Here is a 21,246-nt window from a genome sequence, read left to right as displayed (position 1 = left end):
GCAGCTTGACAGAAATGCAGTTCAAAATTACAATTGTGATCACTTCTGGAAAGTAAAATTCAAAATGAGATTAAATTTACAAATATGCTTAGACACCTAAGGATGCAAAGAAACCTCAAAAGAGATTTATACTTAAGCAGGTCAGTCAAACTCCCCAGATTCCCAATGAATCATTGGGATCACTTGGATAATCTATCAATCTCAGTGGTTACCCATCTATATTTCAGACTTGCCACTGGCCCCTCAGCCCAACATGACAGCCATCAGTAAATGTAGCACTGTAATCTCCTAAATTCTCAAGAGCCAGCAGCTGGGATATTTGTGATGTCCATGCAATGCCGTAGCCTCCGTTTCTGAGACGTCATGCTGTAAAACCACCTATTCTCAGTACACAAGGATCCACACCAAACTCTTCATTTTCCAGAAGTAATAGATCCCGTTGAGTGGTTTTCTCAAGATGCCTAGAAATCCTGAGCTCTAGAGCAGGTTCCAGAAAAAGGGCATTGTAACCAGGCATCTTTTGGTTCCCATCCCCTGTGATGCCTAATCTTGATGAGCAACTTTTATGAGGAACTTGTCACAAACGGGACATGGAAGTAAAGTTCTGCTCAGCCAGCACCTCACCAGTGTACAATATGCTGAGGACAGAAACTTCTAACACACTTCACAACTACACTCTAAGACATCCCCTCAAGAAGACACATGACCCAAGATTGTTTTTGAAGGCTTATAAATTCAGCCATGGTAGGAGTTTTCCCACAAACAGAAAAGCTCCTGCCAACTTTCATGACCTGTTTCGACTCAATGAAACATTAAAGCTTCTTCATTGAAGAGCATAAGGGTTGCTTTTAAAAATAAACTACGTCATGTTCGTTTAATTCATTAATCTCAAAAATGCCTGGAAAATTGCTGCTAGAACTTAAAGGGAAGCACAACCTTACAATGGGAAATGCCATCATCTTCAGCTAATCAGACAGAACTAGCAACTGCTCTTGTATCCAATTTAAATACTAATTCCCTTGTTCTACCAGTATTTGTTAGGTTAACAAACATACAACATATTTGCACCTTTGTTGTGAACTCCTCCAGCTGTTCTATGAACTGTTTGGTTTGCTGCTGAATAAACTGCTCACAAGCCGACTTCAGATGACGATCTACATCTTTCTTAGAGTCGATATAATGTTCTCTGATTTCTGGAGTACCCTTGAACAGAAGACAAGAAATCTCTCCTTTTTATTTGCCAGAGATCACCACCCTCTGAAATGACCAAATTTTTCTTTATGCAGTAAGAGCCCATATTACCTCCAGTAAGAACTGTATCAAGGCGTTGTTGCTGTTTAGTCTAAAAAATCTTGAAACTGTCTTAGGGTTCAGGATCTTAAACGCTGCATCTGCGAATCAGAAAGTCACTCACGCTGTAAGTCAATGGGATTCAGCTCCATGAATTAAGAATATTAATCAGTCATTTACCCATAAAAATGGCCTAGCATGATTAGGAATATAACATTAATGATTCCACTGCTGCTGGGTGTAGATGCACAAGTACAGAAACACGCAAGGCTTGATACACTATTTTTCAGTTGGCAAACCTGAATCTGAGAGTTGCATGGTCTATATGGAGAAATACATTACATCAACCCACCCAATGACTGATCCCAGCTGCAGTGCTATCAGCACACAAATTGTGTGAGCTCTGTTCCTTTTGTAACTGTATCTACAAATGAGAGACTTCTACATAAGCTATTTAATTAAGCAGCTAAAGACTCATGTTGCCTGGGAAAATCAAGTACATTTGAATGAAATAACTTAGAACTGTCACTCTTTTCCTCTGCGCTTAACTATGTTAGTTAGGATTAAACAACAAAACACGAAGGTTGAGATAAGCTCATGTTTATGGTCTCTGTAGAAGTCCCAAGAAGTTGTAATGATGCCTGCAATTAACACACAATACTTAAATTATTCCTATAGCATTAAGGGGATGTTGTCAACCTGAAATCTAGTCAGATTAGGGAAAAATAAAATCATCACCACAGTTTCAGTATGGCTTGTTGCCCCAATGGCATTCTCTTATCATCCCACACACCCATCTGCTTTTTTTCATTTCAAAACTAATTCTGCACCCCTCTTGCTGTATAAAACAATGGAAGGGAAACAAGATGTAGGAGTTACAGAAGTGCTGTCAAAGGCATTAAACAAAGACAAAATACCAGGTACGTGGGCATGTAAGCTTCGCACTGAACCAAGAATCTGCACTCTGTTAAAGGAGATTGCAGAGAAAGTTTCATTTTGTTCTCTGAATTATTTTCCAGAAACTTCACTGATTCCAAAAAGAGCCCAAGCTCTTGATGAGAAGCCTATGAGCTAGTCAGTGTGAAAGTCACTTCTCCCCACTGTATACTTCAGTTACAAGAACCTTAGTACTATACTACTTTTAAAAAAATTGAGCAGAAGCATGACTTTAAGCAGTGTCCTTTTGTCTATAAATCCCAAAGTAAATCTTTAATCTATGTGTGATTGTCTAGAACACAGTAAAACTCATATTAACCTTGATATCTCTCTTCTACAACTTATCTCAAACAGAAGAGCCCCACTGATCTATGCTACACTATGTTAATAATTAAGCAGAATGTCCATCTTTTCAACACAACCACCACCACCCAATATAAAGAAAGTGTTTTGCGTTACTTACCACTACCATCTGCAAAGCACTGGCTGGCACAAAAATTTATTCCATTAAATGAAGAAGGAGAACAAAGTTGTGTGTCAGCCAGGACAAGACACCAAAAGGATGTATTTGCCCTTTAGCCTCCAGTCAACTAGAAACTACTCAACAGCTAGGAGGTTTCATTGATGTTCAAATGCAAAAGGTGAAATGGTTAGTGTAAGAACTGCTTGCTTCAGAGTTAAAATAGCAACATATTAGATGGCAGGAAAGAAAAGTTATTTCTTCAGCTTCCTCTTCTGGAATGGAAGAAGAGAAACTTGACATGCTTCAAATTATTTTTTCCCATTATCTTTATAAACTTGACAAGTGCATGACTGTTCACTTTTGTATTGAGAGGGGGTTTTCTGCATTTTTACAAAGGTACCATAGTACAATTTTAAAAACCATGACCATGGCCACTACTCTCTATTTTCCCTTCCTACAACTGACACACCTGCTACATAAAACTATTCAACAATACTGCTTATTGAACTTGCAACATAAGAAATCCTTTCCTAAATAAAATCTCACAGAAAGGTCTGGAAAATCTTAATTTGTTCTAGGCAAGTCAACTATGTATTTTCAAATTCACCTGCTAAACAGCAGTAACAGAATATATTCCTTTAAAGGGTCAGAAAAGGGGAAAGATCTCTGTGCATCAGAAATGTAGATTATGTAGCTGTTCTTAAAAAAGGATTGGGTAAATCAGTAAGGTCAGCAGCAAAAAGCAGTCAAACGCATTTCATACAAAAATAAAGAATGTGTTAGATACATCTTGAATCGTGCTTAATAAGAGAATGGTTTGGGGTTTTTTCAGAGAAGATATGAACAAAGCAAGAGATTAGAACAAGCGTACAGATCATTGCAAATGAACATAAAATAAACCCGGAACTTTTGCTGCCACATTAAGGGAGGACAATCTCATCCCATTCTGTAGCCAGCAACTGTTTAGTACCTCTAGTTTTCTTAAGGTCCAGGGAAATTTCCTTAATGGTGAAATCAGTGTGGAAAGGAGCAATTTGTTCACGAAGAATCAAAAGGTGTTTTATTAAGAAAAGCTGTCCATCAACCTGGGTCTACAGTACAAGAGAGAGAACATGCATTAAATGTAAAAAACCAATTAATGGAAGAGCAAAGTTTCAACACCTCCACTTCTATTAGTTACTTCCTTTAACAAAATTAATACGAATAATATTACTAACAAGCTTTTTTTCCATTAGTCTGTACTGCCATTAACTACACTCTGGGATCAACAAATCCCACATCTGTACTTGTTCCCAACATATTGCTCTACAGAAGCAGACATTATTCACATTTCTTAGACGAATTAGATTGCACAGCTATATAACTAAATGTCTACATTAGGTACATGTATCCATTATTTGAAAGATACAAACGTATTCTTCGTAAGAGCCAGGAATCATTTAACATAATTCATATATTTTAAAGTTGAAAAATATGACGTTCTGAAGGGTTTTTTAATCATTACGATGATTAAAAAAAAAGTCAAACAGGCAGATAATTAAGGTTATTACAGAAACATTAACTGTGCTATTGTGCAAAGGTCTTACGAGGCATTTTGCTCACGTCATTAAACGAAAAACTTAGTTAATTTCTAAACAGTACAGTAAAGATACAAAGAATAAAACAAGGCCAAGTTCACACTACTGAGATGGTCAGTTTTGCACTGCTTCTTATTTTAGCTGTGTGCTTTATACCGCATGCTGCTTTTACTCTTGGAAGTTCATGGCTCATTGAGGTTAACAGAGGAGGACTCGAGAATTCAAATTTGCTTTTGCAAGCTGGAACTTGCCTTCATATAATGTTACATAAAACAGTAACGAAAAGATTAGACTTAAATCTGCAGTTTTACAGAAATGCTTGCCAAAAATAAGTGGAAGGGTTTGAGTTTGGTTTTGGTTTTTTTGTTTTGGTTTGGTTTTTTTTTGTCTTCTATGCATGATTTCACCAGATAGCATTAAATTAAAAGGCATCAAGAACAAAGTGATACAAATCCTAGTCTGGGCCTAACCTATGTAGGGCTCGCTGCAGGATCAGTTTCATTCTCTGCAAGATTTTGAGTTTATGCTGACCTGATATACAGTGCTGGAATGGATAATTAACTGTAGAACTCTGAATTATTATAGATATGAAATAGTTATCTGCTCAAGCTTGAAGGAAAATCAGTTTGAATTTCTTTTTAAAGACAGTACATTTAACAGATATTTTTCAAAGGATGCTCAAAAGAAATACTTCAAAACAGTTCTTCATTTCCCATAGCAACTAAAACTCTTTTCATTACCAACTATTTACTGCTTATAGAAATCCAACAATTTTAGCCTGCTAAGACTTTCCTTCAGTTTTGGTTTTTAATTCACTTCCTGGCTGTTAGGAATTAGCAAATTACTATAGAATTTGTATTCACGGAACTGTGGCAGGAAAAAAATGTTTCCTCTAAGTACTTAAAGTAACACTTAAGGTTAAAATGGTGATGAAACTGCATTGAATTTTGAGTAACACATCAGATCAAATCTTTTGATTATAGACAGTTCTGAGCAGAGAATACTAAACAAATCTTCCTAGTGAATTTAATACTTAGAAAGATTTCTGAAAACTCAAACAGTGGAGGCAGAGAAAAGGAGAAAGAACAATGAAAAATACAGGGAGCAGAGGCTTCTAGCAGATTTTTCCTTTAGGTATCACTTTATTGAATTCACATGAGTTAGAGCAGCCTATAAACACAATTGGTACAATTTGTGTTCCACCTTTCCAGATCGGCTAGTATGTGAATCACTATCTTTGCTTTACAACACATTAACCGTAACTAAAACTAACAAATCCATCAGGTCTCTGGGGGCAGAGCAACATGCTTTCACTGAGATTCCAATAGATTTCTGAACAACTGCTTCATGGCTTTAGATATATACAATAGGGGAGGGGGGAAAAAAAAAAGAAATCATACCCAAAGCACAGATTCTGACCTTGTTTTTGCTGATAGAATCAGCAGCTCCCAGCAGTGAGTGGATGCAGGCAGATAAGGCCTCTTGCGACAGTCCCTGAAACACGGCCCTCTGCAAGGACGAGGAAATCAGACAGAAAAAAAAGGTGTCGGCGAAGCTAAAGCAGAATTTCAGAGTTGCAGCTTGTGAGGATGTGCTTACCGGCATATAAAACTGCAGATTAATTAGCTACAAACAGGTTGCCTAAGTGCAATCAGACAGGATGGTGCCTTCGTATAAGTTAGACTAGATATAGGTCTACACTCAAGCACACACCATCCACCCCCAGCTCTGAATCTGCAGCCAGGTAGTGACACGGTCAGTGACACCAGATGCACTCACAGCTAATGGCTCGGATGATGCTGACTAGGTAACCTGCCCAGACACTCCACGTGTCAGGGAAACCATTCCTGTGTGCAAGTCTTACTTGCAACAGATGTGAGATCATTCGAGTGAGCTTAACCTCAAGCAAACTCAAACTACCTCACGTTTGCGCCACGTTAGTTAACAACTGTGACAGCTGCCATGGCCCAGGTGACACGGAGCAACTCACCAAGCTGCAGCAACTATCTCTGAGCTGGCTGTAAGAACACAGCTCACCTCCATCAGCGCTCCAACATAGTACTTGACAGCCCTGACTGCTCCAAGACTTGCCTGTACCACCTCATTCATTTATTTTATCTGCAGGGTGCAGGCACAGCATACCAGTTCTGCTAGGATACCTCAGTGAAAAAATAAATCAATCACTAGGCAGATAACACTACAAATGAGCCCTGCAAACAACGCAAAAATGACCTCTTCTCCAAAGGTCTAGCTGAAAACAAGGGCAAATATTCATTTATTTTTAATGAGATTGATATATTAAGCAATAAAGTATTAATATTTTCCAGCTTCTTTTTTAAGCAAATAGCATCTTGGTAGCAGTTTTACATTTGAAATGCATTAAATGTATCTAATAAAGATACAGCATGTACAGAAAAAGCAAACACACTTGCATTACGTTTCTCAGAGACTTATTAGCCTTCTGTGCGACTAGGTGACTGCCAAAAATCAGATTCTAAAGGGCAAGTCTCACAATACTTGTGCAGTAAGCACGGCTTTTGTTTCTGTTAAACAGGAAGATTCCTACTGCATTAAACTTTGGAAATGCCTCTTCCATTTTGGAAGGTGAAAAGATGTGCTACAAAAAAAAAATTTGAGAACATTTCCAAAATGTAGAAGTAGTAGAGTCCTCATTTTTGAGAGCGGAAACATCACCTTGTCTAATGTATGCAAAGCACATAGCAAGAAACACATTCACACAGTAATTTCAGCTGTAAGATCATTCTCCATAATCAACCCAGGACTTCCTATTCTTTCTTATCCTATTCACGCCTCAACTTTGGTGCAATAAGTATCTTGAGCTTCAGACAATGTAGTATTTATGTAATAGCAGAAGCAATAAATGTACAAACTAGTGCTTTTTTTTCTAATTCTACAAATACAAAATTGTCTTGGAAATGATGACCTAAATTTGTCAGTTCACTTGTTTTACATAATGATAGCAGCACAAAGACTAAGAGATAACAGAGGGCAGTAATTGTCCATTCCTAATTTACATTAAAATATTTTGACATTGTGCCACATACTTCATAACTTCACTTTAAAAAATTAGATGAAGAAATTTTTGCATACGTCTATACATCTGTACAGTTTGGAGAGACACACTAGAGTTCTTCTGACCGTCGGATACCACATTCCGTGCAGGTCTGCTGGTGAAATTGTGGTCTGGTGCCTGGGATTAAGTGATTCTGCCGAACCTGTTTAAAAGTAAAATACACTCATGACAAACTTGGCCATCTGTCCTTTCAACGGAGGAGAAGGAGACTGCAATATCAACTGCACTTTATAGTGACTCCACAGTAATAAGACGTATTTTATCGCACCCAAACAGGTTAGAGTTTTGTTGGTTTGGGGTTTTGGTTTTGTTTTGCTTTTCCTTCTGAGCAGGTCAGTATTAGACTTCTGATGTGTATAGAGCACATGGCTGTGAAAGACATGAATTCACTTTCAGGGATGGCCCAGCTCGACCTTTTTTAATGAGTTCTTTTTAAAGGCATGTCTCCAGTGACAGCCCCACACACAGTACGCTCAACAGCTGAAATGATCAAACAATTACTGTAAAAATGTGTAGGAGAAAAAAAAAAAAAAAAAAGAAAAAGGTTAATGACCATGGAACTACAGGAGAAGCTCAAAAAAACCAAAAACACACCCCATCCCACCAATTTTACTTCTTCATGCTTTCCTTTCTGCAGGACATAATCCTACATGGATTAAACAGTTGCAGAATGTGTAGGGTTTAAACATCATATTAATAATGACAAAAATAATGGCAAAAGCAATTTTGTCATGAGGGGGTTGTAAACATAAAGTTGTCCTCCTGGGTAACCTTTGTAATAATTCTGTATGCTCAAAATGGATTTTCACAACACCGGACAGACAGAAGTCTTATACTGTTTACATTTTGTGCTTATATCCTGGAAACAGCTGAGGCAATGGCATCAGAACTCTGATTCCAATTAGCAACCATTCAAAAAAGTAAAATTTTGTAATTTTTACCTAATGATGGAACAAGCACTTGTGTTTATGTGATCAGTGTGAGAATTGTTGAAAATAATTCAGCAATATCTTTCTACCTTTTGCAACAATAAATTTATTGTCACAGTACTTAGAAGATCTGTAAGGTCTCAGTTGTCAAGTTTGAGGTTCCTGGGCTACTTGCTAGTCACTTCGGCTACTCCTGGGGCACTGAAATGGGAGAGGGGCACCTTTGAAGGGCCAATAATCCCAATTATCTCAGGCACTTATCTTCAAATTACACCATACAGATTCATTCAGTCTGAGTCAGGTGGGATTTACAGGACTTGTGAATGCCACACACCTGGCTTGAGGCAAGACGAACTCCACTCTCAATGGGATTTATGGAGTCCAGCTAGAAACAGCCAGAGAGACCTTTGCAGGCCTTGCAAGTCAAAACCAAGAAACTACCAGGTAATGAGAAAGAATATAAGAAATAACTAACAAAGAGCTGGGAAAGGTGTCACTAGGAAAAATAACACTGTACCATTATGAACAATGACAAAATAAAAGGAGAAATTTTTCATGGACCATAGACAAAAATTTGAAGGGCAAATGACTATCATCAAAAGAGTCACATTTCATGGAATTTGCTTCCAGTGCACTGCAATTTACAGGCACATGGGTCACATATTTAAAAAGTCAAGGACTATATTCTGAATTACTGTAAACAGCTTTAAATTACTAACTGGTTTCAGTAAGCGGAAACGCATTCAAAGGAAGAAGTTGCTTTCCCAGGTAAAGGCACGCACAAAGACACTCCTAGGAGCACAGAGTATTCATTTAAGAGACGTGCCTGACACATCAAACCACGCTTCTCATCTTAGCGCAGTTAACAAACACAAGTACACATCTCGATGGTAAGGCTACTTTGCAGCGGAGAATACAGAAGCTCCATTTTATACAAAGTACAATAGATGCTGTCAGCTACAAAAATAGTTGCTTCGCAGAATGGATTGCACAGAAAGCACAAAGAAACGCCACAAAAAGAACAAAATCTATGTGTTTCTCTTTCTAAAAAAATAAAAAGTTATTAAGAACTCTGAGACAAAGCTCACCTCTCAAAATCTCTTACGAAGTTCTCTAGAAAAATAAGCCTTTATGATACATGCAAGCTTCTCACTGATGGTTCAAAGTTAATACTCTCCATGAGCTTTATGCATCAATTTAACAACATGAAATACATTTCATACCAGATTTAACTAAGCTGCAGGACTCAGGATCTTCTAGCCGGACATCTGAAAATGAAGCTTCAGATGGCAGCTTCTTCTGCTCCTCTTTTAAACTCTGTGCAATTTGCTGCAGAGGAAGATATACCACAAAACTTTTGCTTGTTTGTTTTCCTTAATCTAAGCAGCATTATGTTGTTTTGATTACAATAGAGAAAAGCATTGCAAAAGGACTCAGCTACGCTCAGTTGTCCAGTGTTTCAAAGATATTAAAAGAAATAAAGACAGATGTTTCCAAAATAGTAGCAGAAACATTTCAATATCAATTTAAGACGCACAAGTATTACCCAGAACTGTGTAAAGCACTACTCTTTCCATTTTGCCTGTTTTTACTGATCTCTGAACAATAACCAGTGAAGCCACCTAGAAAGATAAGTTCAGAATAGGGGAATCCAATTCAATACTCACTTGGATTTCATACAGATAATTTTTGTGATGGCTTTATGCCTATAAATGATATGTGCAGAGGGCCCCAAAGTCCTCTCTAGTTTATTCCCTGCAGGCATTCAACAAAAAGCTTTCCCCTAACATTACTCAACACTTCAACCTTTTTCACTACTTGGTCAGCTTCAAAGCAACAAGAGGCAGCAAGAATGGGCAAAAAACTGCATTAATATTTGAGCAGAACAGCACAAGAAATACTTGTGTCCTGTGCTTTTAACATTTTAATAATTCATTTACTCAGACTGAATGTCTCTCTAACTAGCAAGGTTTTGAGCTTTAAAAGCAATCGAGTAGCAAAATGAATCCCAAACCAGGCAAAAACTGGAGTCTTACAAAGACATATGAAGAGCAGTGTAATTTCTCGATTTAGAATGAGCTGTAAAACTCTCTCCTTCCTAACTGAATTGCCATAGTCAGAAAATAAAGCCTTGTATAGACTAAGTATCTGCATTGCTTGCCTATAGAAGTTATAACTAACATTAAAAAGTCCTTACAATCGATTTTTTATCCAGTTATTTTCACACAATTTTAGCAAAAAAAATCTCAAACAAACCTGTACGACTAACAGTTATACTGATAAAACTTCTGATCACCAGTTGTTCCGAATGGAGGGATCCCATTTAGCTACATGTTGTGTGGTGGGCTTCTCAATTACTATTTTTGCTTTTTCTTCAAAAACTTATTAGTCCTTAAACTTTCAGTATAAAGGGCAAGTATTCTACAAAGTTGCTAGCTTCAGGATTTGTAAATGCTTTCCTAAAAACCTGTGAATGTCCCTTATAATCACCAAAGTATAAACTGTAACACAATAAAAACTTTAGACGTGTATAAAGACAAGATTATAGCAATGTGACTTCAGTACTAAGAAGTTTCTCACAGTGCTTTGTCTGTTTACAGGCAAGAATTGAACACAATAAGGTACAGTTATACAATGTTAATTTCTTCCAGCCCACAGCAACATATGTATATACTTATATGTATATTTATATAGCTATAAAGCTTCTGCATTTTATATAAGTAATGCTCTGATTCTGAAGTCAAACAGCAGCTTCTCCACCAACTGGTCGGCTGCAAGTAAGTCCTACAATTTTCTAAGCACCACTAGCTATTCTGGTAGATAGACAGAAAGCAAAATAGAACAATAAAATCTGGATCTTGCCAGCCCATGTTGGAATTTCTGTTCTTAGTGAACTCAATCCTTTAACAGCTTTGGCCTCTCATTATAAAGTGAATGGCAGCAGTTATTTGGGGGGGGGTCTTTATTATGCTTAATCCCTTCCATGCAATGCTACCTTTCAGTTGCATATCAAATGCAGTTTGCTCTAGGAAAACACTAATTTAAAGTCTATAATGGGGCACTTTTTATTTCCATGAATAGTTTCATTCTGAAATCTTTCATCAATATAGTATTAACCTTTAAAGTAAATAGAATTAGTTTGATTCCTTTCAACAGGAACATTGACTCAAAAGGCTTGGAATGACTACAAAAAACAGTTAATACTGATAAGAACTTGGAAAAGGCTACTGGAAACCACTGCCGACACATTAAATTATCTAAAAGTACAAGCAAGTCTCCCCTCACACTGTCTGGGCATAGCACGCACATGGGTACCAAACACTAGTTGACGGGTAATTCTGAAAACAAACTTGTAGATAACTGTGCCTGGCTAAAGTTTCTCTTCAACTCCAGCTCAACTAGAAAATACACTGGGTAATACCTACTACTTATGAAAGTAAATAAAAATCTACTGTTATGAGAGAAAATTTAGAAGCTTCAAGTTGAGACAAAACTTTTAACTGTGAGAACTATTGCCAGTTTTACAAAGTTTGGCATAAAGTGTTCTCTGACATCTAGTTTAGGGTCATAATTTGATCAGCAGGTACCAATTTGATAGTGCCAGTCACAGTAAACACACCTAAGAACTGGAAAACTCCATCTGCCAAGCACTATACTGCACAATTGTATAAGCTGCATTTAAAAAGAAAAGCAATCAAGGACAATAAAAAAGCTGACACTATACCTCCATCATTTCCAACTTGTCAGGATACGCAAGATCACCCGGAGCAGGCTTGTAGCCTGTGATATCAGTCTGAATGTAAATATGCGTCCTATAGACAAGACGTTCTTGCACATCTTCTAACATCTGCTTGACGCCAGCTGCAAATGCACCCAGTTGTTCAGCTGACAAAAAAACCCACAGATTTAATTACAAAACAAGCTTATAGCACAAAAGTTTGAAGTATCACATATAGAACCAATATAAAACTGGCTTGCTGCAGACGAAGTCACACTATTTTTGGAAGAGAGGCATGCAAATTTGTGACAAACAAAGAATTACTGAACTGTGTATTGCAGTTGCTTCAGCTCTCTAAATTCTCATTAGATTGTGAAAATGTGATCTCACACTGCTAACATCAGACGCCACATTAGAATTAAGCACTCTGATTATTTGAGACCTGGACAGGTCAAATGGCGTTTCTGCCTGGACACCAAACCAACGTGCTTTGGTTCTACCACAGTCAATGCCCACAGTAAAACTATCAGGAGCTGACAAGCTCACTCATCTACCTGCCTACCACAAGAGATGATCCAGAGCAGCTCACATCCAACTTAAGAACTATTGTAGCAGCCTGAGTTTAAGTAGTAGAAAGTCACTTAAGATGTGCCGAAAGATTATGTCACCATTTTTTTTCCTCATTTCCAATGGTGTCAGAATTCTACTTCCAGGAAAATGAGTAATTCTTCATGATGTTGGCTCAGTCTCAGAGGTAAAGAGCTATGCTATATTATACACCAGGTACCAAGTATGACTTCTGTTTATCACATGGTGCAAAGTTAAGACTATGAAATTATTCCATTACGCGTTGGTCATACTAAAGAAATGAGATACCGGATTTTCTTCCTGAGGGACAGCTCACTTCTATGAGACTATGAGCTCTGAACACTTCCAAAACTCAAAAATCTCTACCAGCTACATAACTTCCCTGCTGAAATTATAATTTCTAGTCTGGGAAACACTATATCAAGGAGAATGAAAAAAATGATGTTTGCATTCCTTTGTTTTATCATCATGTATGCAGAAAGCTCTACATGGATGATGCACTAGCAGGGCCAAATGAAGCAATTCAATCATTCTAAAAGTTAATTTAAATCAATCCTGGTGCATGTATACACACTGTGTGGATGCCTGCTTGCATTTGTACAACCTAGAGAAAACAGGACTATATAACATCAGTATATTAATTTAAATGAAGATATACACAGACCCATAAATACAGACCTTTCTATTATAAATGAAAAAATATTCCTTATTTAAAATAACCTTACCTCATCTTTGACATGTTTAAGACCCATTAGAAAGAAAAAAACTGAAAAAAAAAAACCACCTAGGGATTTTTTTGTCTATGCAATTTAATAATTTTACCAGTTAAGAAGACAGTTAAAAACTATCACATTCCATCCATGAGTTACCATTGTTCTGTACATGATCTTCAAGCATCTCATTTTTGAGAATCCCGCAGAGTTCAGAAAGGGTCTCTAAGTGAATGACATGGATGATCATTGGCCTCAGGACATCATACAATGAAAGACACAGCTTCTCCAAGAGTTCACTATGAAGAAAAAAATAAAACAAAGCAAAACACTTTCAGGATCCTGAAATAGCAAAATAAACTTTTATCACACACACAGATTATTTTATGGCAAATATTTTTAAAAAGAGAGTGAGAAAATAATGCAACATGGTATCATATAAGACTTGAAAAACAACTGTTTAAAACATGAACCCCTAATTTCCTACAAAGTCTTTTAAGAGAAATCTGATACCAACCGCTTGAATGGTCGTACAGTTTTTAATTAATTTTTTTTTTTAAAGTACAAAAAAACCCAACCAATCAAACAAAAAAAAAAGCAGCCAACAACTTAGCCTGTCACAAAGGGAAGATCCTGCAAACTAGTTTACCTGGTTTCTGTGTAAAGAAATGCTCCTGCTGAGCTCAGAATCACACCCTCAATTTCCCCTTGGGAAAAGACTCATCTGATTCCAAATACTCAATAGTTAATTAGAACCAGGAGTATACAAAGAGGCACACGGGAGGAGAAGCTTGGCAACCTTTTCTGTAACAACTTCCAATGTTGCAGGGCGTACCTTCCCATCTAACTGAAGTTACAACATCAATGCAATATGCTAAATCAGAAATCCCCCTTTGATATATTTTTTCTATCCTGTTCAAAGTGATGCATATCTTGGTTAAGACACCAGTAGCATTAATGCCAGACATTTTTGCCATTCTCAATGACCCTTTCACTAACCACAGATTAGATACTAACGCTGTTGCCAGCAGCAGAAAATTAAAGTAATTCCCCAGTTAGACTTGGAAATATAAACACTAAAAATATTTAAGTGTTTACAGTGTGGTACGGTTGTTGAGTTTATTGCACTGTGTATTTTTTTTCTAATTCAAGAAGAATGTCTGACAAGAGCACTTCAGCTCCTTTCAGAGTGTGGACAAAAAAAGCTCACAAAAACATTTTCAATGTCTCTCTTCTGTTGTATTCTACAACTTCGCAAGCAACTTGATAAAACAGTAACTCTCAATGTCAGAAGCAGAAACAAAGGAGAAAGTTTCAACAACCTTATTATTAAATACAACATTCAACCTCAGATTTCTACTTGTTGCTAGATTTGTGGTAAACTCTTATCTGTACATAGAAACCTACCTCATATCTTCAGGGCACCTCAGCACTTCAGAAAAAAATGAGGCTATTTTATTATGTACCTAATAAGGTAGTTACTATTTGAAACAGTTTCCTCAAAATATTTTATTTAGATGTAGGCAAAAAATGGGAACAAGTTCCTAAAAAGGAGGTAACTACTTTCCATCAAGATTCAAAAATAATCAGAAGTCTATTCTCATTCTTGGTGTGAAGAGCAATAGTGACAATATTTCTGTCTGAACAACATTTTACACTGATTTCCATCAGGGATGTTTACTTCAGGATTTGCACTAAGATAGCTAAACTGGTTCTTAAGCCAATTTAGTTAGGTCACCTCAAATCCTGAGCATGTCCCACATGAGACCTCAATTTCTGAGACAAGTAAAAAACTGCTACTATTCTGGCACTATGGCTTATTTCTAGTGAGGCTTTATGTGCTTATTTCCCTTCAGCTTTAGAGGACAGGAGGGTAGTAGGCAGTATTTTTCCCAGCTTATTCTTATTCAACTCAAGCTGTACTTGATTTTAAGATAATACAACACTGAAAACTAGCATCTCAGTTATATGTATTGGAATATACTTTATTTGTGAACTTCATAGCAAGGGAACATGAGCTGCCCAAATTTCAAAATTAAATATCATTATTAAAACATACCAGCAAATTGGAGAATAATCTACTCAACTGCTCTAATATTACAGGTCTGTTGTAAAAAACTCACAATTCCTTAAAATGCAATTACCATGAGAAAGACAACAACCTGTTCCTTTTCTGGATACAGTCACTGTCAGGTGTCCACCACCCTGCCTTCCATTCAGCCCACATACTAGCACATGGGGCAGCTCACTAAATCCTTGATGAAAAATGCCTGGAGTATATCAGCTTAATTTTACACTTAAATAAATGAAAAGCACTTCTACAACTGACTGTGTAAACTGTTGGCATAGAGGCAGTACAAAAACAGCTGAGAACTGTAGCAGTGTAAACTTCTACAGCTACTGCCAAAGCAAGTCTGTGTCTTTATCTCTTTCAGACCATCTACAGAGCACTTACTCAGATTATTCATGGAGACTGCAAGCTATCAGCTTTGTTTGAAGAAAAAAGAAAACAAAACATCAAATTCTGAGGCATAAAGTGATTAAGGGTTTTTTTCTTGCTGGTTCTTACCAACTACTTCAATACTATTAGCCATGTAACAATGTCTGTTATATCACAGTACAGTAAATACAACATGCAGTAAAACAAAACCAACATGTACCACCTACTCCAGTTTTGGTGTTGGTTTTGTGAAGAACTCATTGTAAAGCTGGTGTTCATCCTGGCATACATGGACCATAAAGGCACAGCCACTTCGTACCTGTATTCACAGAAATACAAACACTAGATTATTTCCCTTGCATCAGTACCACAGGAAGTATTACAGATATCATTATATATATCATTATATCATATATTGTATTATTATTGTTGTTGCTGTTATCATTAGTACTATAGCTATAACTAAATTGAAGCTTTGTGCAATTCACTGTTATCGAGATCAACTATAAAACTAAGGACTGAAAAGACGTTACTAGCCAAATAAAAGCTCATTGTGCAACTTCTGTCCCTTTTTGTTTCTGGTGAAATTTAAGTAACCCCATTTTACACTTTTGCAAATACCCAGAGTTTTTACAGAATAATTTTCCACAAAATATGCATTACTTGAAAATATTAGTAAAATTTTAATGATTCAAAACCACAAACAAAAGTGACAATTCTGCACGCAAACAACTGAATTAAATAAGCGCATTTTACTTGGGGGAGGAAGGATCAAAATATAACAAAAACCCCACAACACATGACTCCATTACATACCAAAGCACAATGATCCCTGTTGTTCTGACTGGTTAATTCTGTAACAGTGCTAGCGATACTTGGACCAAGCAAAAGCTCCCTCTGGTCGAGGTAACATTGATGGATTTCATTGAGAACTTGTTGATACCTAGCCAAGAAATTAAAAACAGTAAATGCCTCCTGAAGCTCATTTTCTTGTAACCATAAAATTCATTCTAATATCCTCTTCAAGTATAGATAATGTCAATTTTTAAAACATTTTAAATGACTAATGTGTTAAACAGTATCTAAACAAAAGTAAAGTTTATCAAAACTTTAAATTGATGAAAATAAGTTATGCAGAAGTACTCACTCTGGCATTTTTTCAGATCTTTGCTCTACTTGTTCAATAAGAGTCTGCCAAATAAAAAGAAAAGTATTTTCAGGAAATGATTTTTTTTCTGATAATCAGAAAACAGTTTGCAGTATTTTTCCATGGACACAATGTGCAATCTTTGGACATTCACACTCCCACAAAATGCAATCCTTGCACTCACACTACTAATAAATCCAAACCCCATTTTACAGCTTCCTTTTTAACAGTTAGTTATCAGTCTACTTACTCTGACTTTGGGAGCAGCTGCTCTAAATTTTACATAAAAAAGTGTGAAGGCATTGTCAGAATTTGGCACAGCTGAAGGATCCTGAAAGAAGAGATGAGTAATTAGTTACAAAGGAAAATACTATATTTGGCTTCTAGTATTAAATGGCTGTGATAGTTAGGCTCTAAAACTGGGCATTGGTTCTTTATGTTTACACTGCCAGTGGAACAGCACTTTGCCACTTTCCACCCAGAAAGGCACACTTGTTTCAGAACTTGGATACAAGCCAGACAGAAGAATGAAACCCAAAAGAAAAGTTTCAACCAACAGTCTCTACAGCAAAAGTAACATTTTCAATAACCACAGCGTTCTCCAGCAGAGACAACAATTTTCTCTGGATCCACCACAGTAGTACTGATTGCTGCTCCTGAATCTGTAGTACTAATATGGAACAAAATTTCCCTTTTACCTGCCAGTCCCAGGGTGGAGAAGCCAAGTTTCAGCTCGCATTCAAGCTTCAACTGGAATGTCAAGTTTTGAGGTGGTTCCCCCCGTGGCTCCCCAGCTTAGCCAGGCAGACAGCTTGAACTTAGACAAATTCTACCACTAACGAAGCAGAGCGGAGACACAATTTAGCCATCAGGCTTCCTGCCCCTTATCCCTAGTGATGACAGAGAGAAGCTGATGGTCTTCCCTTGAAATGTGGCGGGGACAGGAAAACTCTTCCACCTTCCACATCTCCTCCTTTCATCCCTGTGAGCAACCTGACCATCCTACAAACACAGATCAAAATCCCCACTCACTCACACACGAAGAGTAACAAAGAACATCCAGATCTCATCAGCCCCTTTCCAGTCCTGACAAGACCTCTTGTTGTGTTGCAACAGGACATCTCAACACTCGATCACAAGCCCACTGGCCCAGTACCGCACTTCTAGCAGAAGCAGACATTTTATGTTTCAGAGAAATATGCAAAACATCCATAAACCCCCATGTAGATGGGAAGAAGGACGTCATCTGACTCCTAAAAGAGGTCCCCTACCTGACTTAAAACTGCTAAGCTGCAATTCAAATCCAGAAATGAGGTTTCACTTCTTTCTGTAGACATGCTTATCATCAGAGATGTTCAATTCTGCCTGAATTCAGCTCGGTCATGGCAGTCCATTGACATCAAACGAAGATACGATACTTTTTAAAAATAAAAAGTACTATTGTACCAAATACAAAAAATGTTCAATGACCCTTAACCAAGATTTCTTTATGTCTGAAAGATGCTAGAATTGAGAACTGACAATTTCACTTGTTATCCCTCATGACACCAAGTGTGACTGTAAGCAGACTGAGCACAAGGCATACAACAATTAACTGCAGAAAGAAAACGGGTAGAAAGAGACATTCCTCTCTCCTCTGCCCAAATATTGCAGCACAAGATTATTAACATTTTAATGCGACCAGAAAAACTCCCTACTCACATTTATGCCTAAATCCCACCAGAGTAAGAAGGAGTAAAAGACCTAACTCTTCCCTGTGACTCTCTAACATTGCTGACAACATTTTAAAACTAACCAAAAGATATTGCCAAAACCAGTAGGAACTTGTCACAGTTATTCTCTGCAGCTACACCAAGCAGTGCAGATTTATCAAAAAGAAATATTTAGATGACCAAGAACACTCAAAAATACTCCCTGGAATATAATACTGAAAGAGTGACATCATGAACTCAGAGTTGTTGTGCTTTAACAGTTTTCTCCCTATGACATAAAGCTCCCGTATTGATTCTTCAAGTATTCCCTACTCTGTCAGATTCGGCTGAAACTTGGACAATCTACACAAACACCACGGTACAGGACTGACCCGTTTTCACACAAAGCTGCTGACACCTCCCACCCTCAAAAAAAAAAAAAAAAAAAAAAAAAGAAGAAAACTGCATACTGTTATAACAGACATTTCAGTACAGCTTGAGTTACCACTGATTCACCTTACCCTTTTCATTAACTGGCTTGTGAGGTTCTGTAGTGTATTCACAGTGTATGTCTTGATAAGGTGCATAGCTTTAGAAAGGCATTGTTTGAACTTAATCAAATATACAGGATAGTCTTTAAAATTCGGCTGAAAGAAATAAAAAATCCATTTTAAATATGAACAATAAGAGAGTTAAAAATTTATCAAAACTTGAAATACTCTTTTACTAGCTAGAAATGCTTGTTAGTACAAACTAAAAACATTTTATAAAAATTAAGCAGAATATTAAGTATATTCAGTGAAAAATTCTTAAGTTTATAAACTCTCATCTTTGCTTTCCTACTGTATTTGGCAGAAAACATTTTCTAGAAAAAAAAAAAACACACACCACAAAACCAGTATAAATACATAGTTTTGAAACTATTAAGATTTCACTAAAAACAACACAGAATTACTTACGTGAGATGAAATATACGCAATACAATCATCAAGCTTAGCCAGCATGGGAATGAATCCTTCACTGTTCACAGATAGTGTTGGGGAATTCAATTTCTTTGGAAAACAAGACAAAGCATCATTTTAAGGAACCTGAATAACTTCGCGTTGGCAACAAAGTTCAAAAGATCAGTCCACTTCCATTTTCTAAGACTATTGTTGAAATAATACTTACTGTGTTGATGTTTTCCAGCTCATTAAAATAAGAAAGTTTCTGCTGGATGTTTTCAGCCAGGTCGACAAGTTCTGACTGTTAAAAACCAATAAATAAATGAAAATCAGCAACCTAGCAAGTAGTTTAAATATATATTTTTATATACACAGACACAAAAAAAATTATTCAGCCTCCCTTTCAGCTCTCAGCACACACCGGTGTTAACTAGCTCTAGAAAACTCACAACTAAGTACAACAAAAGGTGCAAATGCAGCAGTGCTCTCTTGCTCTCTCTTACCAGCAAAAGACACATTACTCTCAACAGTCTACTTAAAAACATATATTCTACAGGTTTGTCAGCATTCTGCAGATACTACTGCACACAAATAGCAGTGCTGCCATCAGTATTACAGAGAACTGTAGAAATCCTGTATTTGGGGGTTGAAGCCTTTAACGGTTCTCCCTTATATAGTCATGCTAAAAAGTCATGTTCATTATACCACTGTTGGAACAGTTCATGAGGAGAAAGAAAGTATCTGGGAAATAATCTCATAACTTAAAAAAAAAAATCTCTCTTTTTACAATAACCAGCTCAAAATACTTCCATGATATAAACTATTAATTTCAATAAAGTTTGCACTTGTCAGGCAACAGTTCAAAAGATCCACTCAGCTAGCTATCCTGATGAAAGTGCACATCAACACAAAATAAACATTTTACTGTGCAGAGCCTGGCACCCTAACTGCAAGTGAAACACACCAAAAATGAGGTCCAAAGCAAATGGTGGGATCATCACCACAGCTCACAAGTTTTCCCAGCCTAACAAAAATAAACTTTCATTTATGGTACCTTAGGAATTTCCAGTAATCCTCCTATCAAAGATTACCTGCTCTTTCAAAAGTTGTTCACAGGCCTCATGCAGTGTTCCTGTCTTCGTGGACACAAACAGATACTGGTTTTGCAGTGACTCCAGGTGTTGAAGGGCACTATTCACATCGTTCAAGATAGCATCACATTGCTCCTGAAACCCAGACAAGTAATCCCTCATCTGTCTAGAAAAAGAGAATCGACAGACAACAGAAGTAAGATTTCACTTTCCACATTCGCAAATTCAGCTGCCTGCAGGGACACTGCCACCACCTTTCCCTCTCCAGGAATAAAAGACCACTTGCACCAAGCAGGAGTGCACAATAAGCAGATGTTTTGTGACCCACAGAAATAACAGAGCTAAAGTGTTTGGAATGGAGACTGCAGTAACTCCACTTCCCTGACATTCCTCATCACAAGCCTACCCAAAAAGCAGCAGCATGCACTACAGAGCCGGGGTGTCAAATTCATTTTCACCGGGGGCTACTCCTAACTACTAACTCCTAACTACTCCTACACTTATACAGTCCTAAAATTACATTTGGCCCTTTGAAGGCAACCGTGAGGCTGATGTGGCCCCCGGTGAAAATGAATTTGACACCCATGGTCTAGAGCATGCAAATACTGTCTAAATGCACAGCACAAAC

General features: G+C 37.2%; 1 protein-coding gene across 1 annotated transcript in view; it reads right to left on the bottom strand.

The window, feature by feature from the left end:
* The window catches only part of COG3 (component of oligomeric golgi complex 3), a 32,527-nt gene that overhangs the window by 6,400 nt on the left and 4,881 nt on the right, over positions 1-21,246 (bottom strand). The window contains 16 exon segments of the mRNA XM_065650532.1: positions 1,069-1,203; positions 1,303-1,391; positions 3,660-3,780; positions 5,686-5,775; positions 7,378-7,502; positions 9,513-9,618; positions 12,014-12,174; positions 13,465-13,604; positions 15,973-16,064; positions 16,562-16,688; positions 16,893-16,936; positions 17,143-17,223; positions 19,105-19,230; positions 19,543-19,635; positions 19,754-19,828; positions 20,619-20,784. Coding sequence (XP_065506604.1) covers positions 1,069-1,203; positions 1,303-1,391; positions 3,660-3,780; positions 5,686-5,775; positions 7,378-7,502; positions 9,513-9,618; positions 12,014-12,174; positions 13,465-13,604; positions 15,973-16,064; positions 16,562-16,688; positions 16,893-16,936; positions 17,143-17,223; positions 19,105-19,230; positions 19,543-19,635; positions 19,754-19,828; positions 20,619-20,784 — 1,771 coding nt within the window.

The sequence above is a fragment of the Caloenas nicobarica genome, chromosome 1, assembly GCF_036013445.1.
Source record: "Caloenas nicobarica isolate bCalNic1 chromosome 1, bCalNic1.hap1, whole genome shotgun sequence".
In the NCBI taxonomy this organism is placed as follows: domain Eukaryota; kingdom Metazoa; phylum Chordata; class Aves; order Columbiformes; family Columbidae; genus Caloenas; species Caloenas nicobarica.
This window is presented reverse-complemented; position numbering and strand designations above follow the sequence as displayed.